Source organism: Trichechus manatus, unplaced genomic scaffold, assembly GCF_000243295.1.
Source record: "Trichechus manatus latirostris isolate Lorelei unplaced genomic scaffold, TriManLat1.0 scaffold00059, whole genome shotgun sequence".
Taxonomy (NCBI): Eukaryota; Metazoa; Chordata; class Mammalia; order Sirenia; family Trichechidae; genus Trichechus; species Trichechus manatus.
This window is the reverse complement of record NW_004443995.1, coordinates 1,526,956-1,550,590: the sequence shown is the minus strand read 5'-3', so window position 1 is coordinate 1,550,590 and position 23,635 is coordinate 1,526,956. Positions and strand designations below refer to the sequence as shown.

General features: G+C 40.0%; 1 protein-coding gene across 1 annotated transcript in view; it reads right to left on the bottom strand.

The window, feature by feature from the left end:
- The window catches only part of DCHS2 (dachsous cadherin-related 2), a 384,708-nt gene that overhangs the window by 186,640 nt on the left and 174,433 nt on the right, over nucleotides 1-23,635 (bottom strand). The window contains 1 exon segment of the mRNA XM_023733482.1: nucleotides 13,854-14,045. Within this exon segment, the coding sequence (XP_023589250.1) occupies nucleotides 13,854-14,045 (192 nt within the window).

Here is a 23,635-nt window from a genome sequence, read left to right as displayed (position 1 = left end):
GGCCGCTCACAGGCTTTTAAGACCCCAGACACTACTCACCAAGGTAGAATGTAGAGCATTATCTTTATAAGTAGTGTCATGCCAATTGAGCCAGATGTTCCCCGAGACCATGGTCCCCAGAGCCCTCTGTCCGGCAACTCAGTCCCTCGGGGAGTTTGGATCTGTCCATGGGGCCTCCATGACCTTTCCTTGTACAGGTTGTGTTAGTTTCCCCTGTATTGTGCATATCTCTTAACTCTTGTGGGCAATGGTTTCCTTTTCAGTGCATTCTAGTCTGTATTCCATCATTCAGTGAGCAAAGGTGATGGTAAATGAGGTTCCAGCTTGTTAAGGAAAAACCAGTAAGTTCTGGTGTCACTAAAGCTAAGAGAAGCAGTGTTCAAAGGATAATTTCAAACTCATTGAGAGGTTGAATAAAATGAAAATAAGGAAATAATCCCTGGATATGGCAATAGATTGATCACTTGGATAAAAAGCAGTTTTACTGGAGAATATTTTAGTTATCTAGTGCAGCTATAACAGAAATACCATAAGTAGATGGCTTTAACAAACAGAAGTTTATTCTCTCACAGTCTAGGAGAGATGCCAGCTCCAGGGGAAGGCTTTCTCTCTCTGTAGGCTCTGGGGGAAGGTCCTTGTCATCAGTCTTCCCCAGTCAAGGGGCTTCTCAGCAAAGGGACCCTGGGTCCAAATGATGCGCTATTCTCCTGGCTCTTGTTTCTTGGTGGTATGAGGTCCCCTTGCTTCTCTGCTTGCTTCTCTCTTTCATATCTCAAAAGAGATTGATTTAAGCTACAACCTAATCTTATAGATTAAGTCCAGCTTCATTAACATAACTGCCACTAATCCCACCTCATTAACATCATAGAGGTAGAATTTACAACACATAGGAGAATCACATCAGATGACAAAATGGTGGACAGTCACACAATACTAGGAATCATGGCCCAGTCAAGTTGACACACATTTTAAGAAGACACAATTCAATACGCGACAGAGAGATAAAGAGGGAAGAATAGGTCAAAAAAAGATTGAAAAGTGAGGAAATAGGACAACTATTTTAAGCAGATTTGCTGTAAAGAATGTCGTTGTTAGTTGCCGTACAATTAATTCCCACTTATGGCAACCCCATGTGTAATGAAAAGAAGAGGAATAAAATAGTTAAAAAGGTATATAAAATCAAAAGAGGTTTTGTTTTGTTTTTGATAGAAACTATTAGTATGGCTTGTATACTTATGGGAGTCATTCAACAGAAAGTGAGAAGTTAATGACGTAGAAAAAGAGAATCATTGTAAAATGATATCCTTGAGAAAGCTGGAGGAGATGGGACCCTGAGCAGTAGAGAGATTTGCTTTGGATGCAAACAGGGACATCTATAATATGATAACAGAAAAGAAGGCAAAGAATGTGAATATATCAGGCAGGTTAGTAAATCTGGTGGCAGGAAGGTAAGGGGTTTCGTCTCTTACACAAGTATGTTATTTTTCTCCAGGCACATCCAGCAGCTTAGGTGTAAATGCAGAAAAAGTAGATAGTCGGTTGAAACAGGGCTGAGGTTTTATCAGGCACTAAAGTGAATCTGCAATTAAATGATTGCAATAATGGGTCAATAAGTTGATGACTTTAATACAGGAGAAAAACTATAGACTGGAGTGGAGACACTACAGTAAATGAGACAGTAAGATAAGAATGCTTATCAGAATATGGCATACTTGAAATCAGGATATCATAGGTGGCACAATTACAGATAATGATCCTTGGAAATGAGAAAGTCAAGGAACTAAGAGGCTCAGAGTGTTGGATGATTCCACAAATGGATACTAAAGTCTTCAAGAATGGTGAGGGTATAGCGGTAGAGAAGGAAGGCTGTAAGATGTCAAAGTCATGAGTGATAAGGAGGTTTAGAACATGACATCAACAAGGAAGGGTGTCCATGGTATAGTCTGACAACATGAACTTCCAAAGTGACGTGATTTTTGAGGGAGAAAGGAGTAAAAATGATTTGGACGCAGTGATGGGCAACAAGGAGGACATCTGCCTCATCACCTCCTAGCTTGTGACTTGTGGAATATGGGCTTCTGTGTGACAGGGCCAGAGAGGAATTGGTATCTTCAGGGGACAGGCTGTTTTCAATCAGGACAAGAAGATAAAAGGAACAGTCAGAGACCAGGTTGGGTTTATAAGGGAGTTTGCTAAATGGTGGACCATGAGTCCCAGAGGGCATGGTGGAAGAATTTGAGAGGGAGTAGATATGATATTGGGTCAAATTAGAAGATGAATAGAGAAGTATGGGATGAAAATATGGGTAATAATGGATGGCTGGAAGGCTTAAACTTCTGGTGTGAGAACATGATAAAGTGGTAAGTATTTAAGACATTTGGGGATTAATTCTTGTAGTTTATTAAAGAATGGTATTTCGTTCTGCTGTACACAGGGTTGCTATGAGTAGAAACTGACTCCATGGCACCTAACAACAACAGCAATGAAAGAATGGTAGACAATCAGTTGGAGATGTGGTCCAGACTATTTAGTCAGAAAACACAGAGTAATTGGAGAACTGCTCTCTCCTGAAACTAGGGTGGGGGAGGGGGTGGTGATCAGTGTAATAAAAGACAAGGATGAACACTTACTCCTTAGAAACTGTGATAGCTTAATCTATTAAGTTCAAAATGAGCTGACCTTTTTACTCGGCAAGTGTACTTCTAGAAATCTATCTGCACTGAACATAAAGTATGTAGCACAACTTCAATAGCCAACTATTATCATGAATATATGTAATGGTGAAGGGCTGAATCAATTTACTTTCTATATTGCGAGTCTGACACAATCTTCCTGTAAGCCTGGAGTGGTGAGATGAAGTTGAAATAGCTTTATCTCAGACAAACATTTCAGCTACCGAATTCAGGAGGTAACAAAAAATAGAGAAAGAATGTTAATAAACATAAACTGAAATGATAGATTTATTTGGCGAAAATCAGTGGGAAAAGAATTAGATATAAGCATAGAATATATTAAAGCATTTAATTGTTGATTTAATCCAATTATTTGTTTCTATTGTGTAATTTTATAGCACACTCACAGCTTCTATGTGGGAGATAAATAGCAGCAGCAGCAGCAGCAGCAAAAAATAGAATATTTCGGAAGAAATATCGGTAAAACAGAAGTTTTGTGACTTCTGGAATATGGGTTTCTGTGTGATAAAAAGATATATATTGACAGTCATCACAAAGATAAATAAAGCAAAGGTAAAGCAGCCCAGAACACACAGTGCTTTTTACAAGAAAAATTCTTCTACTGACAGACAAAAATCTTTTAGTAATCACGGGCAAAATGGATTCCCAACAATCCACCCCTGCCAAAAAAAGGGTTTCAGGATATATATTACAAAGAGAAAGGATCAAAGGAAAAACCATCAATCACCAAGGTAATTATGAAAAGTTAAAGGACTTATGTCAAGGTGCAGTTTATTATCCTAAAAAATTCATGGCCTGGAATCCAACATCTTCAACCTAGAAGATCTTGCCTGAGTTAATTCAAAGAGGTCAACCATGCATTCTGCCTTCTTTTTAGTAGTGGGAGGGGTCAGATGCAATAACTTATCCTTCACTCTGGAAAGAATACCTTGACATGCCCCACATGCCTGGACCCCTAGAAATTTCACTGAGGTGGAAGGTGCCTGAATTTTTGTCGGATTAATTTTCCACCCTCTAGCACGTAAATGTTTTACCAATAAGTCTAGAATCATTGACACTTCTTCCTTACTAGGTCCAACCAGCATAATGTCAGCAATGTAAGGGCCCAGTTTGACATCCTACAGAAGGGAAAAACAATCAAGTTCCCTGCAAACTTAATTATAACACAGAGTTGGAAAGTTGATAGATCCCTGCAGTAGGACAGTGAAGGTGTATTGTTAACCTTGCCAGCTGAAGGCAAACTGCTTCTGCTGGTCCCTCAAAACTGGAATCGAGAAAAAGCTTTGGTAAAATTAATAGCTGCATACCAAGTAACAGGAGATGCATTAATTTTCGCAAGCAATGAAACCACATCTGGAAGATCAGCTGCAAATGAAGTCACCACCTGGTTAAGTTTAAGATAATCCACTGTCATTCTCCAAGATTCATCTGTTTTTTGCACAGACCAAACAGGCAAGTTGAATGGAGATATGGTGAGAATCACCATCCCTGCACCCTTTAAGACCTTCATGGTGGTAGTAATCTCTGCAATCCCTCCAGGAATGCAGTATTGCTTTTTGTTTACTATTTTCCTAGGTAGGTGCAGTTCTAATGGCTTCCATTTGGCTTTTCCTACCATAACAGCCCTTACCCATTTGTCAGGGAGCCAATGTAGGGATTCTGCCAGTTGCTGAGTATATATATCCATTTATGCATTCTGAAACTGGGGAGATCACTACAGGATGGGTTCAGGAACCCATTGGACCCACTGTGAGGTGATACTGAGCTAATAATACTCCATTAATAAGCTGACCTCCATATGTCCACAATCTGACTGGTGGGCCACAGTGATGTTTTGGAATTAGTGTCAGTTCAGAGTCAGTATTCAGTAACACCCGAAAAGTCTGATTATTTCCTTTTCCCCAATAAATAGTCACTCTTGACGGTTGTAGATCCCTTTGGGGAAAGCTGGGAGAAAGATTAACAGCATAAATTTTTAGCAGTGTACTGGGGTTCTTCCTCTAGGGGACTTGGCCTTCCCTTCATTCAATGGGTCGTGGGTCTGTAAACTAGCTCAAGTCCAGGAATTGATTGGGAGTCGTGACTCTCTACTATGGTGATTCGAGTTAGACTGCTATTCACTTGACCTAGAATTCTTCCACTTGTACAGATCAAGTAAATATTTAGTAGATTACCCATGTATTTCACTCCTACCATGACTAAGCAGCCAACATCATAAGTCCATACAAATCAGACTATTCTCATTACTGCTTTGACTCTGCTGTCCATTACGGTAACCACTTCCACCTTGTTTTTCTAGATTGAGTGCCGACACTTAGCCTCTATCACCACAGGGTCCAATCAACCCCGTGGTAGTTAGGTGTCTTAATGCAGTTAGGGTAGTTCCCACTGTCAAATGTGATTGACATAAAATAACAATCTTAGCAATCTTCAAGGATGCTGGGGTTCCTTTCACAAATTTGTTCCTCAGCATTGTGGTGAAAGGTGTGTCCTCTGGACACTCATGGATTGGTTTGGGGTCCAACCGAATGAATCCACTCTAATATGCCAACTTCCCTAAGCCTTTGGATACCTTCCTGTACAACATACCAAGGCTGTAGAATTCAACTTGATTTAGCGTAGACCACTGCATAATCCACTCTTCAGTGAACAAACCAAATAAACTATTAGATCTTTTCCTAACCACTCAAGCTGAAACACTGAATGAAGAATCTGTGCTTAGCGGGCCCATATCAGTAAACTCAGAGTGATTCAACTTTATGTTCTTTGTATCATTATCCCACAACCGTAAGCCATCCCCACAGATATTCCCCAGATTTCTGTTTGTACATATTATAGAAGTCAAGCAGTTCTATTGGAGTGTAGCATACCTCCTCCTGGGTCACACTTTGTACATCAGCTCTTGGGGCTCACTGGGACTTAAATCTAATTATAAGTCTAGAAACAAAAATGGGTTGTGGGGATGTGTTCTGAGAACATTGAGCAATGTCTTATAAAGCATCTGCCTCAGGCTATGCCCCAAGCAATGACTCAGATGCCCCCCCCCAGACTATATCTCAAACAAAGGCTATTGAGACACAGCTAGGTTAATCTCATCAGATGTTGGTGGAGGGGCTAATGGTTTTACTGGGAAGGGGGTATTAGTAGACAAAGATGGAGTAATGTCTTTAGATGGAAGTGGGCTATTCTGTTGGCAGGGGTGACTAACCAGAATTTAGGGGCTTAGTGTCCCCAGCTTCCTGATTATCTACCCATATGTCCCCATCTCAGTTTCAGGATCCCGTTTCTTCCCATCAATGCCCTCACTTTAACTCCAGACACCATTCAAGGCTGGGAATTCAATTGGCATTGTAATTCTGCCACTCTTATGATAAGACTCTGAGTTTGGTTTTCGGCAATATCAGCTCTGTTACTCCAAGAAATTAGGCTTTCTCCAGCACAACACAACTTGATGAATGCAAGGTCATGGAAGCTCCACAGACACATCCAAACTATCCCTGAGGGACCAAATTACTGGGCTGATGGCTGTGGGGACCATGGTCTCAGGGAACATCTAGCTCAACTGGCATAACATAGTTTATAAAGAAAATGTTCTACATTCTACTTTGGTGAGTACCGTCTGGGGTCTTAAATGTTTGTAAGCAGCCATCTAAGATACTCCACTGGTCTCACCCCATCTGTAGCAAGGGAGAATAAAGAAAACAAAAGACACAGGGAAAGATTAGTCTAAAGGACTAATGGATCATGAATACCACAGCCTTCACCAGACTGAGTCCAGCACAACTAGATAGTGCCTGGTTACCACCACCTGTTCTGACAGGAATCAAATCAGAAGGTCCCAAACAGAGCTGGAGAAAAATGTAGAACAAAATTCTAACTAAAAAAAAAAACACACTTACTGGTCTGACAGAGACTGGAGAAACCCTGAGAGTACGGCCTCTGGACACCCTTTTAGCTCAGTACTGAAGACACGCCTGAGGTTCACCTTTCAGCCAAAGATTAGACAGGCCCATAAAATAAAATGAGATTAAATGGGCACACCAGCCCAGGGACAAGAATGAGAAGGCAGGAGGGGACAGGAAAGCTAGTAATGGCGAACCTTAGGTCAAGAAAGGGAGAATGTTGACATATTGTGGTGTTGGCAACCAATGTCATAAAAACAATAGGTGTATTGTTTAATGAGAAGCTAGTTTGCTCTGTAAACCATATAAAGTAAAATTTAAAAAAAAAGAAATAAGGCTTTCTTTCAAGGCACAAGTGACAACTTTGTTTGAGGTCCTTTATGCAGCACTTGAGCTCTCACTCTGAAACTCTTAGCTCATCTATTTCTTTCACCACTTTGTCTAGCAAAAGTAGGACCAACAAACGAGCCTCCTTATATTTCTCCTTCTGACAAAATTGTAGAAAAACATCAAACATGTAATCACCCAGAGCCTTGCCTCTCACCAATACTTGATCTGTTGGTGATGTCTTAGTCATCTAGTGCTGCTATAACAGAAATACCACAAGTGGATTGTTTCAACAAAGAGAAGTTTATTCTCTCACAGTCCAGTAGGCTACAAGTCGAAATTCAGGGCATCAGCTCCAGGGGAACACCTTCTCCATCGGCTCTGGAGGAAGGTCCGTGTCATCAATCTCCCCTTGGTCTGGGAGCTTCTCTGCACAGGACCCTCAGGTCCAAAGGATGCACTCTGTTCCCGGTACTGCTTTCTTGGGTTATGAGGTTCCCATGTGCCTCTGCTCGCTTCTCTCTTTTATATCTCAGAAGAGATTGGCTTAAAACACTATTCAATCTTGTATACCTCATCGGTATAACCACTGCTAATCCATCTTGTTAGATCATGGTGATTTGAATTTACAACACATAAGGAAATCACATCAGATTACAAAATGGTGCACAATTTTACAATAGTGGGAATCATGACCCAGCCAAGTTGACAGATATTTTGGGGGGACACAATTCAATCCAGTACCGGTGGTGATATTTAGTGTATTTCTATTGCCACCTCACGCCATGTATTAGCAGTTTCCTCTTTACTACTGGAAGCAGAGTCATCAATATCTTTAAGACTAACGAGACTTAAGAACAAATTTGCAAAAATCATCCTTACAGTTTTGTTTCTCTAGAACCATTCTCTGTATGAAACATCTTAGACTGAGTTCTCCAGAGAGGCAAAAACAGAGAGAGAGAGATTTATCTCCAGGAAATGGCTCACAATGTTGTAGAGGCTGGCAGATCCCAAGTCCAAGGGTCAGGCATCAGACTGGAGGCTTCTCCTGACTCATGTAGCTGTAGGGGCTAATGAAGTCAAGATTGGCATGTCAGATGCCACACCTCTGGTTCACAGGCTGCAGAGGCTGAGGAATCCAAGATCAGCAGATAAGACAGCAGGCTGCTGGCTCACAGGCTGTGGAAGCCAACAAATCCCAAGATCGGCAGGCAATACAGCAGGCCACTGGCTGAAGTCTCAAGAACTGGAGGTCAGATGATGATGAGCTGGATGCAGGATCTAGAGCGAGAAAAAGCCAATGAGCTTCACCAGAACATCCATATATCTTGGATCCGGGCTATGCCCCTGAGGCAACTCCCCTTACAACTGATTGGCTGATCACATCAGATCACATCATGGAGGTGATTATATTATATCACAAACTGTAGGATAAATATATCATTACATATCTGCCAAACTACATCATTACATAACTGTCAAATCACTGAGAATCATGGCCCAGCCAAGTTGACACACAACCTTAATCATCACAATGACCTTTTAAGATTGTCTTAAAAACTATTAAGAATACACTTCTAATACTGGGGAAGCCAGAACAACTTGTACAAGGAAAGGTCATGGAAGCTCCATAGACACATCCTAACTCCCTGAGGGACTGAATTGCTGGGTGGAGGGCTGTGCGGACCATGGTCTTGGGGAACATCTAGCTCAATTGGCATAACACAGTTTATAAAGACAATGTTCTACATTCTACCTTGGTGAGTAGCATCTGGAGTCTTAAAAGCCTGTGAGCAGCCATCTAAGAGACTCCACTGGTCTCATCCCTTCGGGAGCAAGGGAGAATGAAGAGAACAGTATACAAGGAAAATATTAGTCCAAAGGACTAATGGACCACAGCTACCAAGGCCTCCACCAGACTGAGTCCAGTACAGCTAGATGGTGCCCGGCTACCACTACTGACTGCTCTGACTGGGATCACAACTGAGGGTTCTGGACAGAGCTGGAGAAGGATGTAGAACAAAATCCTAACACACAAAAAAAGACCAGATTTACTAACCTGATAGAGACTGGAGAAACCTCAAGAGTGTGGCCCCCAGACACCCTTTTAGCTCAGTGGTGAAGTCACTCCCGAGGTTCACCATTCAGCCGGAGATTGGACAGCCCCAAAAGACAAAAAGAGACTTATGAGGCACAGCATTCCAGGGACAAGGACTAGAAGGCAGGAGGGAACAGGATAGCTGGTGATAAGGAACCCAAGGTTGAGTAAGGACAGTGTTGACATGTCGTGGGGTTGTTAACCATTGTCATAAGGCAACATGTGTACTAACTGTTTATTGAGAAACTATTTTGTTCTGTAAACCTTCATCTAAAGTGAGAATCGCAGCACAACTGGAAGAACGTAATAGACGTCACTGAATTGTACAAGTAGAAATTTTTGAAATGGTATATTTTTGGCTATGTATATTTTCACCAAAAAAAAAAGAAGGTCCTCCAAGGCCGAGAAGGGAGAATGTTGACATGTTGTGGGGTTGTTAAACAATGTCATAAAACAATACGCGTACTGTTTAATGAGAAAATATTTGTTCTGTACTTTCACCTAAAGTACAATAAAAAAAACTATTAAAAAAATAAAGAATACATTTCTAAAGCCCTGGTTTAATATTGCTGTGTGCACCTTGTTGCTGTTGTTAAGTGCTGTTGAGTCAGTTCCAACTCATAGTGATTCTATGCACAACAGAATGAAACAGTGCCTGGTCCTGTGCCAAACCTCACAATTGTTGCTATGTTTGAGCCCATTGTTGTAGCCACTGTGTCAATACATCTTGTCAAGTGTTTTCCTCTTTTTCGCTGACCCTCAACTTTACCAAGCATGATGTCCTTCTCCAATGACTGGTTACCCCTGATAACATGTCCAAAGTATGTGAGATGAAGTCTCATCGTCTTCCCTTCTAAGCAGCATTGTGGCTGTACTTCTTCCAAGACAGCTTTGTTTGTTCTTCCGGCAGTCCATTTTATATTCAATATTCTTCGTCGACATCATAATCCAAAGTTATCAATTCTTCTTCACTCTTCCTTATTCACTGTCCAGCTTTCATATGCATATGAGACTACTGAAAATGCCATAGCTTGGGTTGGGTGCACCTTAGCCCTCAAAATGACATTTTTGCTTTTTAACACTTCGAAGAAGTCTTTTGCAGCAGATTTGCCCAATGCATTGCATCTTTTGATTTCTTGACTGCTGCTTCCATGGGTGTTGATTGTGGATCCAAGTAAAATGAAATCCTTGACAACTTCCATCTTTTCTCCATTTATCATGATGTTGCTTACTGGTCCTGTTGGGAGGACTTTTGTTTTCTTTATTTTGAGGTGTAATCCATACTAAAGGCTGTAGTCTTTGATCTTCATCAGAAAGTACTTCAAGTCCTTTTGGCTTTCAGCAAGCAAGACTGTGTCACCTGCATAATGCAGGTTGTTAATGAGTCTTCCTCCAATCCTGATGCTGCATTCTTCTTCATACAGTCCAGCTTCTCAGATTGTTTGTTCAGCATACAGATTGAATAAATATGGTGAAAGGATACAACCTTGATGCACACCTTTCCTGATTTTAAACCACACAGTATCCCCTTGTTCTGTTCAAATAAACATACTGGTTTTTCAATAATTACATGGACTTGAATAACTCCTCTTTTTACTCCTCTTCTTGTTTCCTACATTTTTTTCTTACATAGAAGCAGAGATTCCTGAAACCACATATTGAAGTGTTGATAATAATCTAACTAAATAGACTCTAAGAAAATTGTGGTAATTTTATTACTTTATCTTCATGTTAGTTTCTACATCCTTATCTGTAACAAATACAGTTTAGACTTTTTTCCCCCTGATAACCCATGCCTTCAGTAGGTAGTTTCTCCCACTAATTTCAAAAGAGAAAGATTAGACTAGAGAGGTGTTAGCAGTGTCTGTTCACACAAAGGAGCAGCATGCAGCTAATAAGGAAATGAGGACAGTCTCCAAAATGAATTAAGTGAAAAAATCAAAGCACAGAACAGTATGTAGAGTATGCACTATTTTTGCTGTAATGTGACGGAAATTGCACACACTGATTCTTAAATGCATTTGGAAATGTCATTGGTCAGGAATAAGCCAGGCAAATCTTGAGTAAGAACAAAGCTAAAAGAATACACGATATCATGATTTTTATAAAGTTAAAATAATCAAGAGAGTGCGGTGTTAGCACAAAGATAGATGAATAGATCAAAAGTAGAGCGTCCAGAAACAGATGCACACGTATATGGTCACATGATTTATGACAAATGTGACACTCCAGTGCAATGAGGAAAGAATTATCCTTTTAATGAATGGTGCTGGGTCAACTAAATATCCATACTTGAAAAAAATATCAAACCTTCCTCCCAACAGATTTAAAAAATTAATGTGAAAGATAAAACTATAAAGTTTTTGGAAGAGAACATCTTTGTGTCCTAAGGTAAGCAAAAAAAAAAAAAAAAGATCACAAAAGCACTAACTGAAAAGGAAACAAATTGATAAACTGAACTGTTAGAATTAATAATAGTTCCTCAGAAGATGTCACTAAGGGAGTGAAAAGGCAAGCCACAGAATGGGAGAAGATAATGCAGTAAGTACATCCAACGAAGAGTCTGTTTGCCAAATATATAAAGAACTCCTACAAATCAAGAAGAAAAAAACCAACAATACAATAGAAAACGGGTAAAGAATAATAGACACATCACAAAACAATTCACACAGAGCCAAAAACATATGAAAAAGTGCTCATTTCCATTAGTTTATCAAGGAAATGCAAAGTAAAATCCCTGTGGTAGTAATATACCGCTACAAACATACCAGAATTGCTATAATTAATAAGACAGTAACTACCAAATGTTAGTGAGGATGTAGAACAAATGAAATTCTCATACTCTACTGGTGGCAGTATACATTAGTACAACCACTTTTAAAAGTTTTTTAGCTTTCTTATGATCCATCAGTTGCATCCTTAAGTACATACTCAACAGAAATGCTTATATTTATTTACCAAATTATATGTATAAGAATGTTAATAGCAGCGCTATTTGTAATAGCCTAAAAATGGATGCCATCAATTATAGACTGGATACAAAATTATGACATATTCACCCAAAGGAATACTATAAAGCAATGTGGGCTTGCATGTTGCTATGATGCTGAACAGGTTTCAACAGAGTGAACTAGGAAGAAAGGTCTGGCAATCTACTTCCAAAAATCAGCTAATGAAAACCATAAGGATCACAAAGGTTCAATCTGAAACTAATCCAACGGGATGGCACAGGACCAGGCAGCATTTTGCTCTGTTGTGTGTGGGGTCGTCACATGTCAGGGACTGACTCTACCAGCAGCTAACAACAATATAAAACAATGACAACGAAAGAACGCACAACACCATGAACGATTCCCACAAATAACGTTCAGCTAAAGGAACTAGACAGAAACACATAATGTATGATTCACTCACTGAAAGTTAAGAAACTGAAAACTAATGTCTGGTGTTAGAAGTCAAACAGTGGTTCTCCTTAAAGGGCAGTGGGGAGCCAAGAGGACAGTTACAGCAAAAGACCAAGAGAAGGCTTGTGGCATGCTGGTGACGTTTCTTCATCTGGTGCTTCTTCCACGGATCTGTTCATATTGCAAAAATCCATTGAGCTTGTATACTTATGATTTGCAGACTTTTCTATATGCATTTTATACACCAATAACAAGTTTACCAAAAATAAATAAATAAGGACATAGCCAAACTGAATATGTCCCGCTGGTCAAAGATGGGTCAACTTCAACATCAGAAAAGGTCATCAGTGTATTGAAACATATCAAATATACTTAAATCCAGAAATTTATAACCACACTGAGAAAGCTATCATTGGTCACCTTTGGAGATGATCAAGGCACCAACTCATTATTCTAAAAACTGGTAAAATAAAGAGAAATAATGAAGCATTATCTTTCCTTTCCTATATGAATTATACTTCCAGGTAATTAAATAGGTAATGTAAGAACGTTCTTCTTAGTAGAATTCCTGATAATAAATGCAAAAGGAATGACAGAAGTAGAAAATCAGCATTTTTCAACCTCTAATGAAATAACATGGAGCCCTGGTGGCGCAGTGGTTAAGAGCTCGGCTACTAACGAAAATGTCGGCAGTTTGAATCCACCAGCCGCTCCTTGGAAACTCTATGAAACAGTTCTACTCTGTCCTATGGGGTTGCTGTGAGTCTGAATTGACTCCACAGCGATGAGTATGGTACACGTAATGAAATAACAGTATGTGTCTGCTGATATGATGCAAGAAACATGATAAGAAACACATGGCACCACCTTAATGAACCTGAAACTAATCCGGTCTTTGGCTCTAAATGCAGGGGATACAGGAACATATTCAATGACATCCCCAGAATGTAATCAGCTACTTTCAGAGTGTGGGAAATTTTACAGGCCAGATGACCTGATTTCTTCAAAAAAGAAATGCCATAGAGAAAATGTAAGGTGACAGCTGTTACAGAATGAGACTTGAGCGATATCTCAATCAAATCAATATGTGGACTTATCTGGATTTTGAGTCGAACAAACCAATTATTAAAAGAAGTTTTTAGATAATACAGAAAAACTTAACAGAATGGATATTAAATAGTATTAAAGAATTATTGTTAATGTGTTGTAATTATGTTTCAAAACATCATTCATTGGAGATACTGCTCAATTATCTTTGGACAAAATTATATAACATCTGGTATTTGCCTTCAAAATACTCCAGTGAAAAGAAGAGGTGGTGGTATATGAAACAGGATTGGCCAACTGTTGATAATTGTTGCTACTCTGGGATGTGTTCACAGTGGTCCACTTTTGAGACTGTTTGAGATTTCTTACATAAAGGACTTACCCTGTCTTTGGCTTTTACCAAGAGATCATAGGTGGCTGGAATCATTTCCCTGTCGATATCTTGAGAAATGCAGATTTGTCCATCATGTGGGTTGATCTGGAATGCCCGAGGTGCTTCATAGCTTTGGAATCCATCATAAAGAGAATATTCAACAAATCCATAAAGCCCTGCATCTGCATCGGAGGCTTTCACCTGAGAGACAGGAGGTTTATCAGTCAGGAGTTGGTAATGTATTGTTATAATGATTTACACAGCCATGTAACCTCTAGTTATTCACAAAGGTAGGCTTTGGTTTTATATAGTACCTCTATCCCTCTTACCTTCTGTGACAAGCCACCCTCCATTTTCCTCCTTCCTTTTGGAGTTCTCCTTTTCAGGCTCCTTTGCCCATTCCTATGACCCCATTCATGTGACCTCTGAAAGTTCTAGCTCTTGGGGCTCAGCCCTCGGTCCTCTTTGTCTTCTCATTCCTTTCACATTACCTAGGTGATCTCATCCATTCTCAAGGGTTTAAAAACATCCATATGTTAATGACTTGACAACATATTTGTTGATTTCCTCTTATACCTAAGTCCTTTAAATGATAGGCTCACCCGTCCCCATACCCTTTGAGAGCAGCAAGGGAGCATCAAAGGAATCAAGGCAGTAAGTGGTACCATTACTAGTAATTCAATCCAATTGACAGAATTCACAAGGAGTAGGAGCTCTAGAGTCTTCCAAGTCAGATCTCCTTCCAGGAAACAATGTCCTGATCAGTGCTGCTGCCCCATCATGTAGACTGATATTGCACAAAGGCACCTGGCCCAGCAGGCAAGTGGAAACAGAAACCAGCCCATGCTCTGCTTGCCAAGGCATGCACTCTGATGTGGAGCTGCCCAGAGGAAAGGGAACTTTTTCTTTGCCCATAAGCACCATTTATGCTAGCAGCAGCCCTAAGCCTGGTAGAAAAAATGAAGCAACCAGAATTACAAAAACACTGAACTTATTTATACTAACTGTGGGAGTATACAGTGAGACATACAACAGGCTATATGGTACTCAAAAAATTCTTGAGCTCATAGGCTCAGTAAAATTCCTTTGATTTATAACTCAGTTAATAGCAATAGCAAATATGTATATAGCACTTCAGATTTAAAAAAAAAGCACTTTAAGGGAAGAGCGACAAAAATAGAAAAAGAACTGTATACTATAAAATAGGTACTGTTCTCTAAGAGCTTAACATATATTGTATACTTATAACCCTACGGAGCCCTGGTGGTGCAGTGGTTAAGAGCTACAACTGCTAACCAAAAGGTTGGCAGTTCGAATCCACCAGCCACTCCTTGGAAACCCTATGGGGCAATTCTACCCTGGCCTATAGAGTTGCTACAAGTTGGAATTGACTCAATGGCAACTGGTTTGGGTTTTTTTTGCGGGGGGAGGGAGGGGTTATAACCCTGTAAGATACTAATATTTCATTTTACATTCAGAAAATTAAGGCTCAGATTGCTTAAGTTGCCCAGAATCACAAAGCTAATAAATATCAAAACTGAGATTCAAATGCAGGCAGTAGGGCACCAGAGGACACGCTCTTAATGACCACGCTAAACTGCCTTCCAAATCTGATCCCGTCATTTCATCCTTTGTTTACTGAAAAAACATTCCAAGAAACTCCTGACCTTCCTCCAATGCTGAATTTACTAGATCATGTGTAACACCATTCCAAGTAACTGTTTACCTCAAATGCATGCAGCTTTTCACTCTAATACCATTAATATGAAAAAAGAGGTTATAGATTGAATTGTGTCCCCCCAGAATATGTGTTGGAAACCTAACCCTTATACCTGTGGATGAAATCACGTTTGGAAATAGAGTTTTCTTTATGTTAATGAAGCCATATCAGTGTAGGGTGTGTCCTAAATATAGTCATTTCTGAGTTATAAGGAACAGCATAGACATAGAGACAAGTACACACAAACAGGGGAAGACAGCTGCCGCGTGAAGATGGCCACGGCACCGAGGAAGGCTGGATGAGACAAGGATTGTCTCACAGAGCATTCGAAGAGAAAGCCTTTCCCTAAGGCTGGTGCCCTGAATTAGACTTCTCTTGTCCTAATCTGTGAGAAAATAAATTTCTGTTCTTTAGAGCCACTCACTTGTGGTATTTCTGTTACAGCAGCACTAGGTAACTAAGACAAAAAGTAACCAGCAGTGATGAGTCTGCCTCACTGTCTGAGCTGAACCTTCTTCTATCCCACATGATCAAATTCCAACCGAGTTCCAGAAAGTAGAAAAAAATAGATAAGGTGATGGCAACTGGAAATAAAAGAGAATTAAGAGGATCAGTTCAGCAGGAACAACGTCCAGTTAATAAGCATTCCAGAAAAAAAGAGACTAGAGAACAGAGAAAATGAAAGGAGCAGCTAGTTCTTTGGTTCAGAAAGCTGCACACTGTTAACAGGGGAAAAGAGAGATGGAGGAATCACTCTGACTTTAACACCCTCAGCCCAGAAGTTCAGCTCAGTTCACATTTCATTGGAGAGAACTTGTCACATGGCCCCAGTCTAACTGTAAGGGAGGCTGGGATATGTAAAGAATCACAAGGATATTTGTCGAATACAAATAGTCTTTTCCACAAGTGCCATTTAGTCTTTATATAAAGACAAGCATATAAATTATGTAGGTCTCCAAGTAGTCACTATTAAGTAGTGAAATGTAAGCAAGTGGAAAGCTATGTCCAGAGAAGGTTCCTCAATGCAATCATACTACACATTTAATTTTAGAGAATAACTCTGGTAGTTCTAAGCATTTGGCAGTTCAAACCCACCAGCCACTCCGTGGGAGAAAGATACGGTAGTCTGCTTCCACAAAGACTGCAGCCTTGGAAGCCCTATGGGGCAGTTCTACTCTGTCCTATAGGCTCTCTGAGTCAGAATCCACTTGACAGCAATGGGTTTTGGTTAGTGACAAGTGACTTATATAAGTTTCCTTATTTCCACTTTCAGAACCTTTTTCTTATCTGGACTTCTGACAAAGCAAAATATAGGGAGTCAAAAGTAGGCTAAGAGTACTGATCTTAATTTATGTTAGCAGTTCAGAATCTGAGTTTTAGAATCATAAAATAAGAATATATTCCTCCTTGTTTGGGCACAACTGTCTAAAATTATTGACCTAGTATACCAGAACAACATATTCCACCTACTAAAAATTGAGTCGTGACTGCCTAGAATTAATCTGGCATTTTTATGAGGTTTATATTTTCCAGTATCCACTGACTGATGTACAAAATTTAGGGAATCTGAATAATAGAAAATGGAAATGGCTCTGTCAAAGCTTAAAGAGGAAATCTTGATTCATAAACAATCTCAGTGTGTCCTTGGTCTAGAGACAGCTGCTTAAATCAAAGGGAGAAGCAGCTGGTCAGGGCCATCGGTTATCACAATCTTACTGTGCTAACTGGGGATCTAGAGGAGACCTTGGGAAGATCTTACCCCTAAATCTTCTCAAAGAGCCACATTATAGCACTTCCAATACCAAGTTTGTGGTCATTTGTTATGACAGCCACAAGAAACTAATACACACTCTGAGTGATCTGACCTAGGACCAGGACTCTAAACCAACTGTGATGGTTACTGTCATGTGTCAGCTTGGCTAGGCTATGATTCTCAGTGATTTGGCAGATACTGAACTGGTTGCTCTTCTATAATGTAATATAATTTTGTGATCTGATGTGAGCAGCCAATCAGTTGAGAGTGGAGTTCCCTTGGGGGTGTGGCCTGCCTCCAGTATATAAATGGATGTTTTGGCAAAGCTCATTTTCTCTCAGTCTACTTCTCTTCTTGTCACCTGACCTCCGATATCTGGGATGTAAGCTTTCAGAGGTCTCCAGCCTGCTGCCTGACCTGCAGATTTTGGAATCACCAGCCTTGCAATCCCATGAGCCAGCAGAGGTCTCCAGCTTGCCACCTGACCTACAGATTGGAACTTGTCAGCCACCACAATTGCATGGGCCATTTCCTTGAGCATGGGCCATTTCCTTGAAAGAAATATATATATAGTCATGTGTCACTTAATGTCCACGATATGTTCTGTGAAATAAGATGCTATGTGATTTGGATGTTGTGCAAACATGCCTGAATTGCAAGCAACAGCATTTACTGGTTTTCCATCTTAGTGTTGTTTTGTAACCTTTTGTTTCACTTCTAAATTGATAGTTCTCCTTTGTTTCTTGCTGCTGCTATCACTAGCACTTGGTTCGATGTGTTTGGGAGTCATGATGCACCTCACAGTAATATTTTTGGAAGAAAGTTAAGCAGAGAGATAACACTACAATGGTCAAGAGATGTGCAATACATGAGATTGGATGCTGCTGCCTACGAGTCAAGGCATACACTGTTATATGGTAAAATTTTCATTTGTAACTAGGCAAAGTTCACATTAAATAACAGGAAGTACAGTACAGTACATGCATAAGTCAGTAACACAGACGTTTATTATGATTATCAAGACATATATGTTATAGGTTATGTACATACTGTATCACTACATGCCTGGCAGCACAATCACTTTGTGTACAAGAGACAAGAGATACACCTGTTGTGTGTGGGAAGCTGTTGCATTTGCTGTGTCTGGTTACGTCCACTATGGCCTGTTCTCTGATCAGGGTTTCTGAACTCTGTTATAACCTTATGGGACCAAGCATGTATATGCATTCAGATATTGCCTGAATGGACGTTATGCGGCATACGACTATGTGTGTATATGTATATTCTCACTCGTTTTACTATTCTAGAGAAACCAGACTAAGACATCAACCTTTGTGCTGATGACTCCCAATTTTATCTCCATCCTGAGCTCCAAATTTATGCATCCTACTGCCAAATAGACATTCCATTTAAAATAACTAGTAGGCATATCAAATGTAACATGTCTAAACAGAACTCTTGTTCCCACCACGACTCCATGCCCAAACTGGCTCCTCTCCCAGTCTTCATCACCTCAATGAATGGCACCATCATCCTTTAACTACAGCAGCCAGAGAGATACTATTAAAGTGACATCAGTTCATGTCACTATCCTGCTCAAAATCTTCCAGAGAATTCCCATATTACTCAGGATAAAATCCAACTCCTTAATCTGACCCCTGGATACTTCTTTTTCCTCTTCTCCTACTGTTCCCTGACTCATTCACTTACCTCTAGTTATGCTGGTTTGCTTGGTGGTCCCACAAAATACCACCTTGTTCTCACCTTAGGGCCTTTACAATTGCCATTTTCACTAACAGCCCACGCAAACCACAGCCTCTTCTAACCTGAGACCAGAACTAGATGGTGCCTGGCTACCACTATCAACCGTTCTCACCAGGAACACAATAGAAGGCTCTGGTTAGAATGGGAGAAAAAAGTAGAACAAAGCTCAAATTCATAAAAGAGACTAGCTTACTGGACTGATAGAGACTAGAGGAACCCCTGAGACTATCGCCCTAAGACTCCTTTTTAACCTGGAACTGAAGCCACTCCCAGAGGTCTCCTTTCAGCCAGAAAATAGATTGGCCTATAAAATAGACAATAACACCCGTGAGGAATGTGCTCTTTTAAACAATCAACTATATGAGACCAAACGGAAACCATCTGCACAAAAAGCAAAGATGTGAAAGCAAAGAGGGGCAGGAAAACAGAATGGATGAAAATGGGGCAGGTGAGGTGGAAATGGTGAGAATGCTGACACATTGTGGAGACCATAAGCAATGTCATGGAACAATTTGAATACGAATTGTTGAATGAGAGTCTAATTTGCTGTGTAAACTTCCATCTAAAACACCATAAAATATTTTCTAAAAATTACTGTTCTCTCTGCCTGGGAGGGTTTGCCCTCAGACTTAGTTTAATTTGCTCCCTCATTTCTTTCAAGTCTCTGTGGGAATATCCTCTAACTTTCCTGATCACCCATCCTCACCTCTGTCAAACTCCATCCCTTTACCCTCTTTGCTTTGCATCAGAGCAAGTAAAGCTACTTCACACTGTATCGTATATTTTTTGCATTCATCTTCTCCACTACACTTTCAGCTTTGGGGAAGTTATCTGCATTATCTTGCTCACCTCTGCACCCCCAGCACCCACAACACTAGTGTCTGACCCACAGTGTGGATACAATAAATATCTATTGCAGGGATGCATGCGTGGATGAATGAATCTAACATTGTGCATAAGATGCAAGCATATTTTAGAAATAACTTTCATTATTACTCTCTCTTTGACCTTTAGAGAAAACACATAAGAATAAGACGTTTCATAACACTCATCAAGCATTCATTTAGGAATAACTTCCTTATTCTTAAAATACAATCCATTAACCAAGCTATATCATCATAGAATAAAACTCCTAATGCTTTTACAAAGACTCCAAAATGCTACAAATAAAGTCAATTAGGCAAAGCAAGCAAACAAACAACAACAACAAAAAGCATGTGAAAGTGTTAAGAGGTAGGAGAGAGAACTTTTTTTTTGTTTCATGTTTTAAGTGTATTCTTCAAGAAGTTGACAAAGCTATTAGATAAACAGACTGAATATATATCCTCTAGTTAAAGCAAATCTATATATTTACTGTTCTGATAACATTTTATTCTCAATTGAAAAATGGGGTCAAGAGACCACAAATCCTACTACTTAATTATTGTCCAGAAAAAAGCAGCAATTTGAGGAATTTTGAGAAAAGAGATTAATAGGGTGGATAATTTATACTGTGAGGTATTAAAAAGTCAACAATAAAAACTGTGGATCTAAGAATTGGCAGCATATCAGTGGGACAAAAACACAGACCTAAAATAAAATCTAGTAAATTTTTTTTTATGTATATTACAAAGAAAACATTATAAACCACCAAGGAAAGTGAGTTTATCCAGCAAAAGTTGCTAGAAAATTTAGCAATGTACATGGGGAGAAATCAAGTTTGATACTAACCTCACATCAAAATAAATCCTACACAGATATACTAAATGTGAATAATGAAATCATTAAAAACATAAAGAATCTATAGACAAATATTTGGCTGATTCTTGAATTGAGAAGAAATTTAAAAGGAAAAAGGAATTTCCAGGCAGAAACCATGCAGGCAAGACGGCAATGGGGTGACATATATAAAACACTGAAAGAAAAAAAATTGCCAGCCAAGAATAATATATCCTGCAAAACTCCCGTTCAAATACGATGACGAAATTAGGTCATTTGCAGATAAACAGAATAAAGGGACTATATAAACACCAAACCAAACTTACAAGACTTATTAAAGGGAGTCCTTCAATCTGAGAACAAACAACATCAGACCACAGGCTGAATATAGGACACAGGATTGTACTAGCCAGATACCAACCTAGGAAATGAACTCTTAAGAACTATGCAAAACCAAAAGAAATACAACAGGGAACCAGAGAGGTTAATCTGCAAATGACAACAGCATCAGAACAATAAAAGAGGGAATAAACAGTGTAGGTATAGAACCTCCTAATGGAGAGGAAAGCAAGGCGATACCAAGTAATAATAGACTGGTTCAAACCTAGGAAGATAAGGGTAAATTTCAAGGTAACCACAAAGAAAGTTAACAAAACTACTCATCAAAATAAAGAAGAAAAACATAAAGTCTCAGTTAAAACAAAACCTACAGGACTTCTGGCAAAATGGCGCTCTAGGCAGAAGCACCACGCTGTCCCTCCACAGCAAAGATGCGAAAAACTAAGCTGAAAGAAGAAAACAACAATCCTGAAACCCTAAAACATCAAATGAAGAGATAAAGAACTCAGCCAAGCACCAAACGGAGTGAGAAAACTGACAGAGAATGGAGAGTGAGGACAGATTAATGCAGAGGTCCCCTACCAGCTAACGCAGCGTGGATCTGCCATCTTGGACTCCTATCCGAGACCAGCAAACGGGGTATGAGAAAGCAGCTTCACGGAGCTTCCAGCGGGAGACAAAAGAACTGGTAATTTGCGATATACGCTTTCCCACCCCCCACCCTTCTTCACCCCCACTCGGCCTCCTCTGCTTCCCGTGGACACAATCTCTTGTCCAGGAAACACCGGCTGCTTGGATTCCACCCGCCTGCACTGGCTGGCTCTCTGAGTGCCATTTGTTGGCTGCTGGTGTTGCTTTTTTCTGCTTCTTTTGATTTTCTCCTTACCTCTCACCACCTCCCCCTCCTTTCGCTCAAATACCTGGCTCCGTGTGCCATCTTTGCTTCTTCCTGAGGGGCTGTGGAGCTCCGTTAGAGTGTGGAGCTGCTTCCCAGTCTGGGCTGCCACGCTGTTGGGATCCCGGGGCTTTTGTTCGTTTGTTTGTTTTGAATTGTTTGTTTGTTCTCTTTTCCTTTTCTTGAGTTGGGAGCCCTTTCTGGCCAGGCGGTGCTGCGTGGCAAGAAGATCTCCCCCTTGGCTTGCACAGACGTGCAGAGGGATCCCTGAGGGCATTTCTTTTTTTGCTGATTTTTTCTTTTTCCTGTTTTTTTGGGGAGCTTTTCTTGTTCTTTTTTAATTTGTTTTGTTTTCTTTCCCCTCTTTTTCCCTTTTTGTATTTCTTCATTACTCAGTTTCTCATCTCTCTGTATCTTCCTTCTCTTTCTGTTCCCTGAATACTTGGCCTTGTATACCTCTACACCTTCTAGCCAGGTTGTACTGCAACACCTGACAGCAACTTCCCCAGACCTCATAACTGCACTGGTGGGATCTATGGGAACTTTGTGGTTCTTTAACCTTTCCAATTTTTATTTATTCATTCTTTGATTTTCTTTTCTTCCTCTTCCCCTTTCTGTTTTTCTCCATTTCATAGTCTCTCATCTCTCCACTCCAACGTCAAGCTCCCCTAGCATTCTTTTTTGTTTGTTTGTATGTTTTTGGCTCCCGTTCCTCTCTCCTCTCTCCCATATCCATTTTAGCTCCACACATAACAATCTCCCCACTACATCCTGCCTATCTGCACCGTGCTGTTAACATCACACCACCAAGCAGCACAGGCACAGCCTATCGGAACCTGCTGTGACTGAGTACCAACCAGCCCTGGTGGCTGTGGTAAGTGCCACAAAAAACCCATCCCAGTAACTCCTCTTCAGCTAGACCTGACCTGCCATACCATATCTGAGTGACTGACCCTACCAATTGGAGAAGGAGGTGAAAAGTATTGTGCCCACAGATGAGCAAACAACAAAGACCACACAGTCCGTCTGCTCAGACATAGTGAAATTTAAAAAAAAAGGGACGCAACAAACAAATCTACAATCAGTAAATGAGAAAATAACTACTGAATGTCCCGAAGACAGCAGACAATATCAAAACATTTACAAAACCAGGACAGGATAGTTCCAGTAAGCATCGAAAATAAAACACGAGATCACTTTCCAGTGGAAGAAAATGCAGTAGAACTACCTGATAGGGAATTCAAATCTCTAATACTCACAATTTTCCAAGAGCTGATGCAAAAAGCTGACAAACATGAGGAAAAAATAGACAAATTCATGGAAAATACAGACAAAAAGTTGGAACAATTCAGGAAAATAATGCAGGAACAAAATGCCAAAATAAAATCACAACAAGAAATTATACAAACAACAATTAGAAATCCAAAAGATAAACAACAAGATCTCAGAAATGGAGGGTGTCATAGAAGGGCTGAGAAGCAGATTAGAAACAGTGGAAGACAGGATCAGTGGAATTGAAGACAAACACTTGGATACAACTCTGTTTAAGGAAAACTCAGAAAAAAGAACAAAGAAAAATGAAGAGACCCTGAGAGTTATGTGGGACACAATCAGAAGCAAAA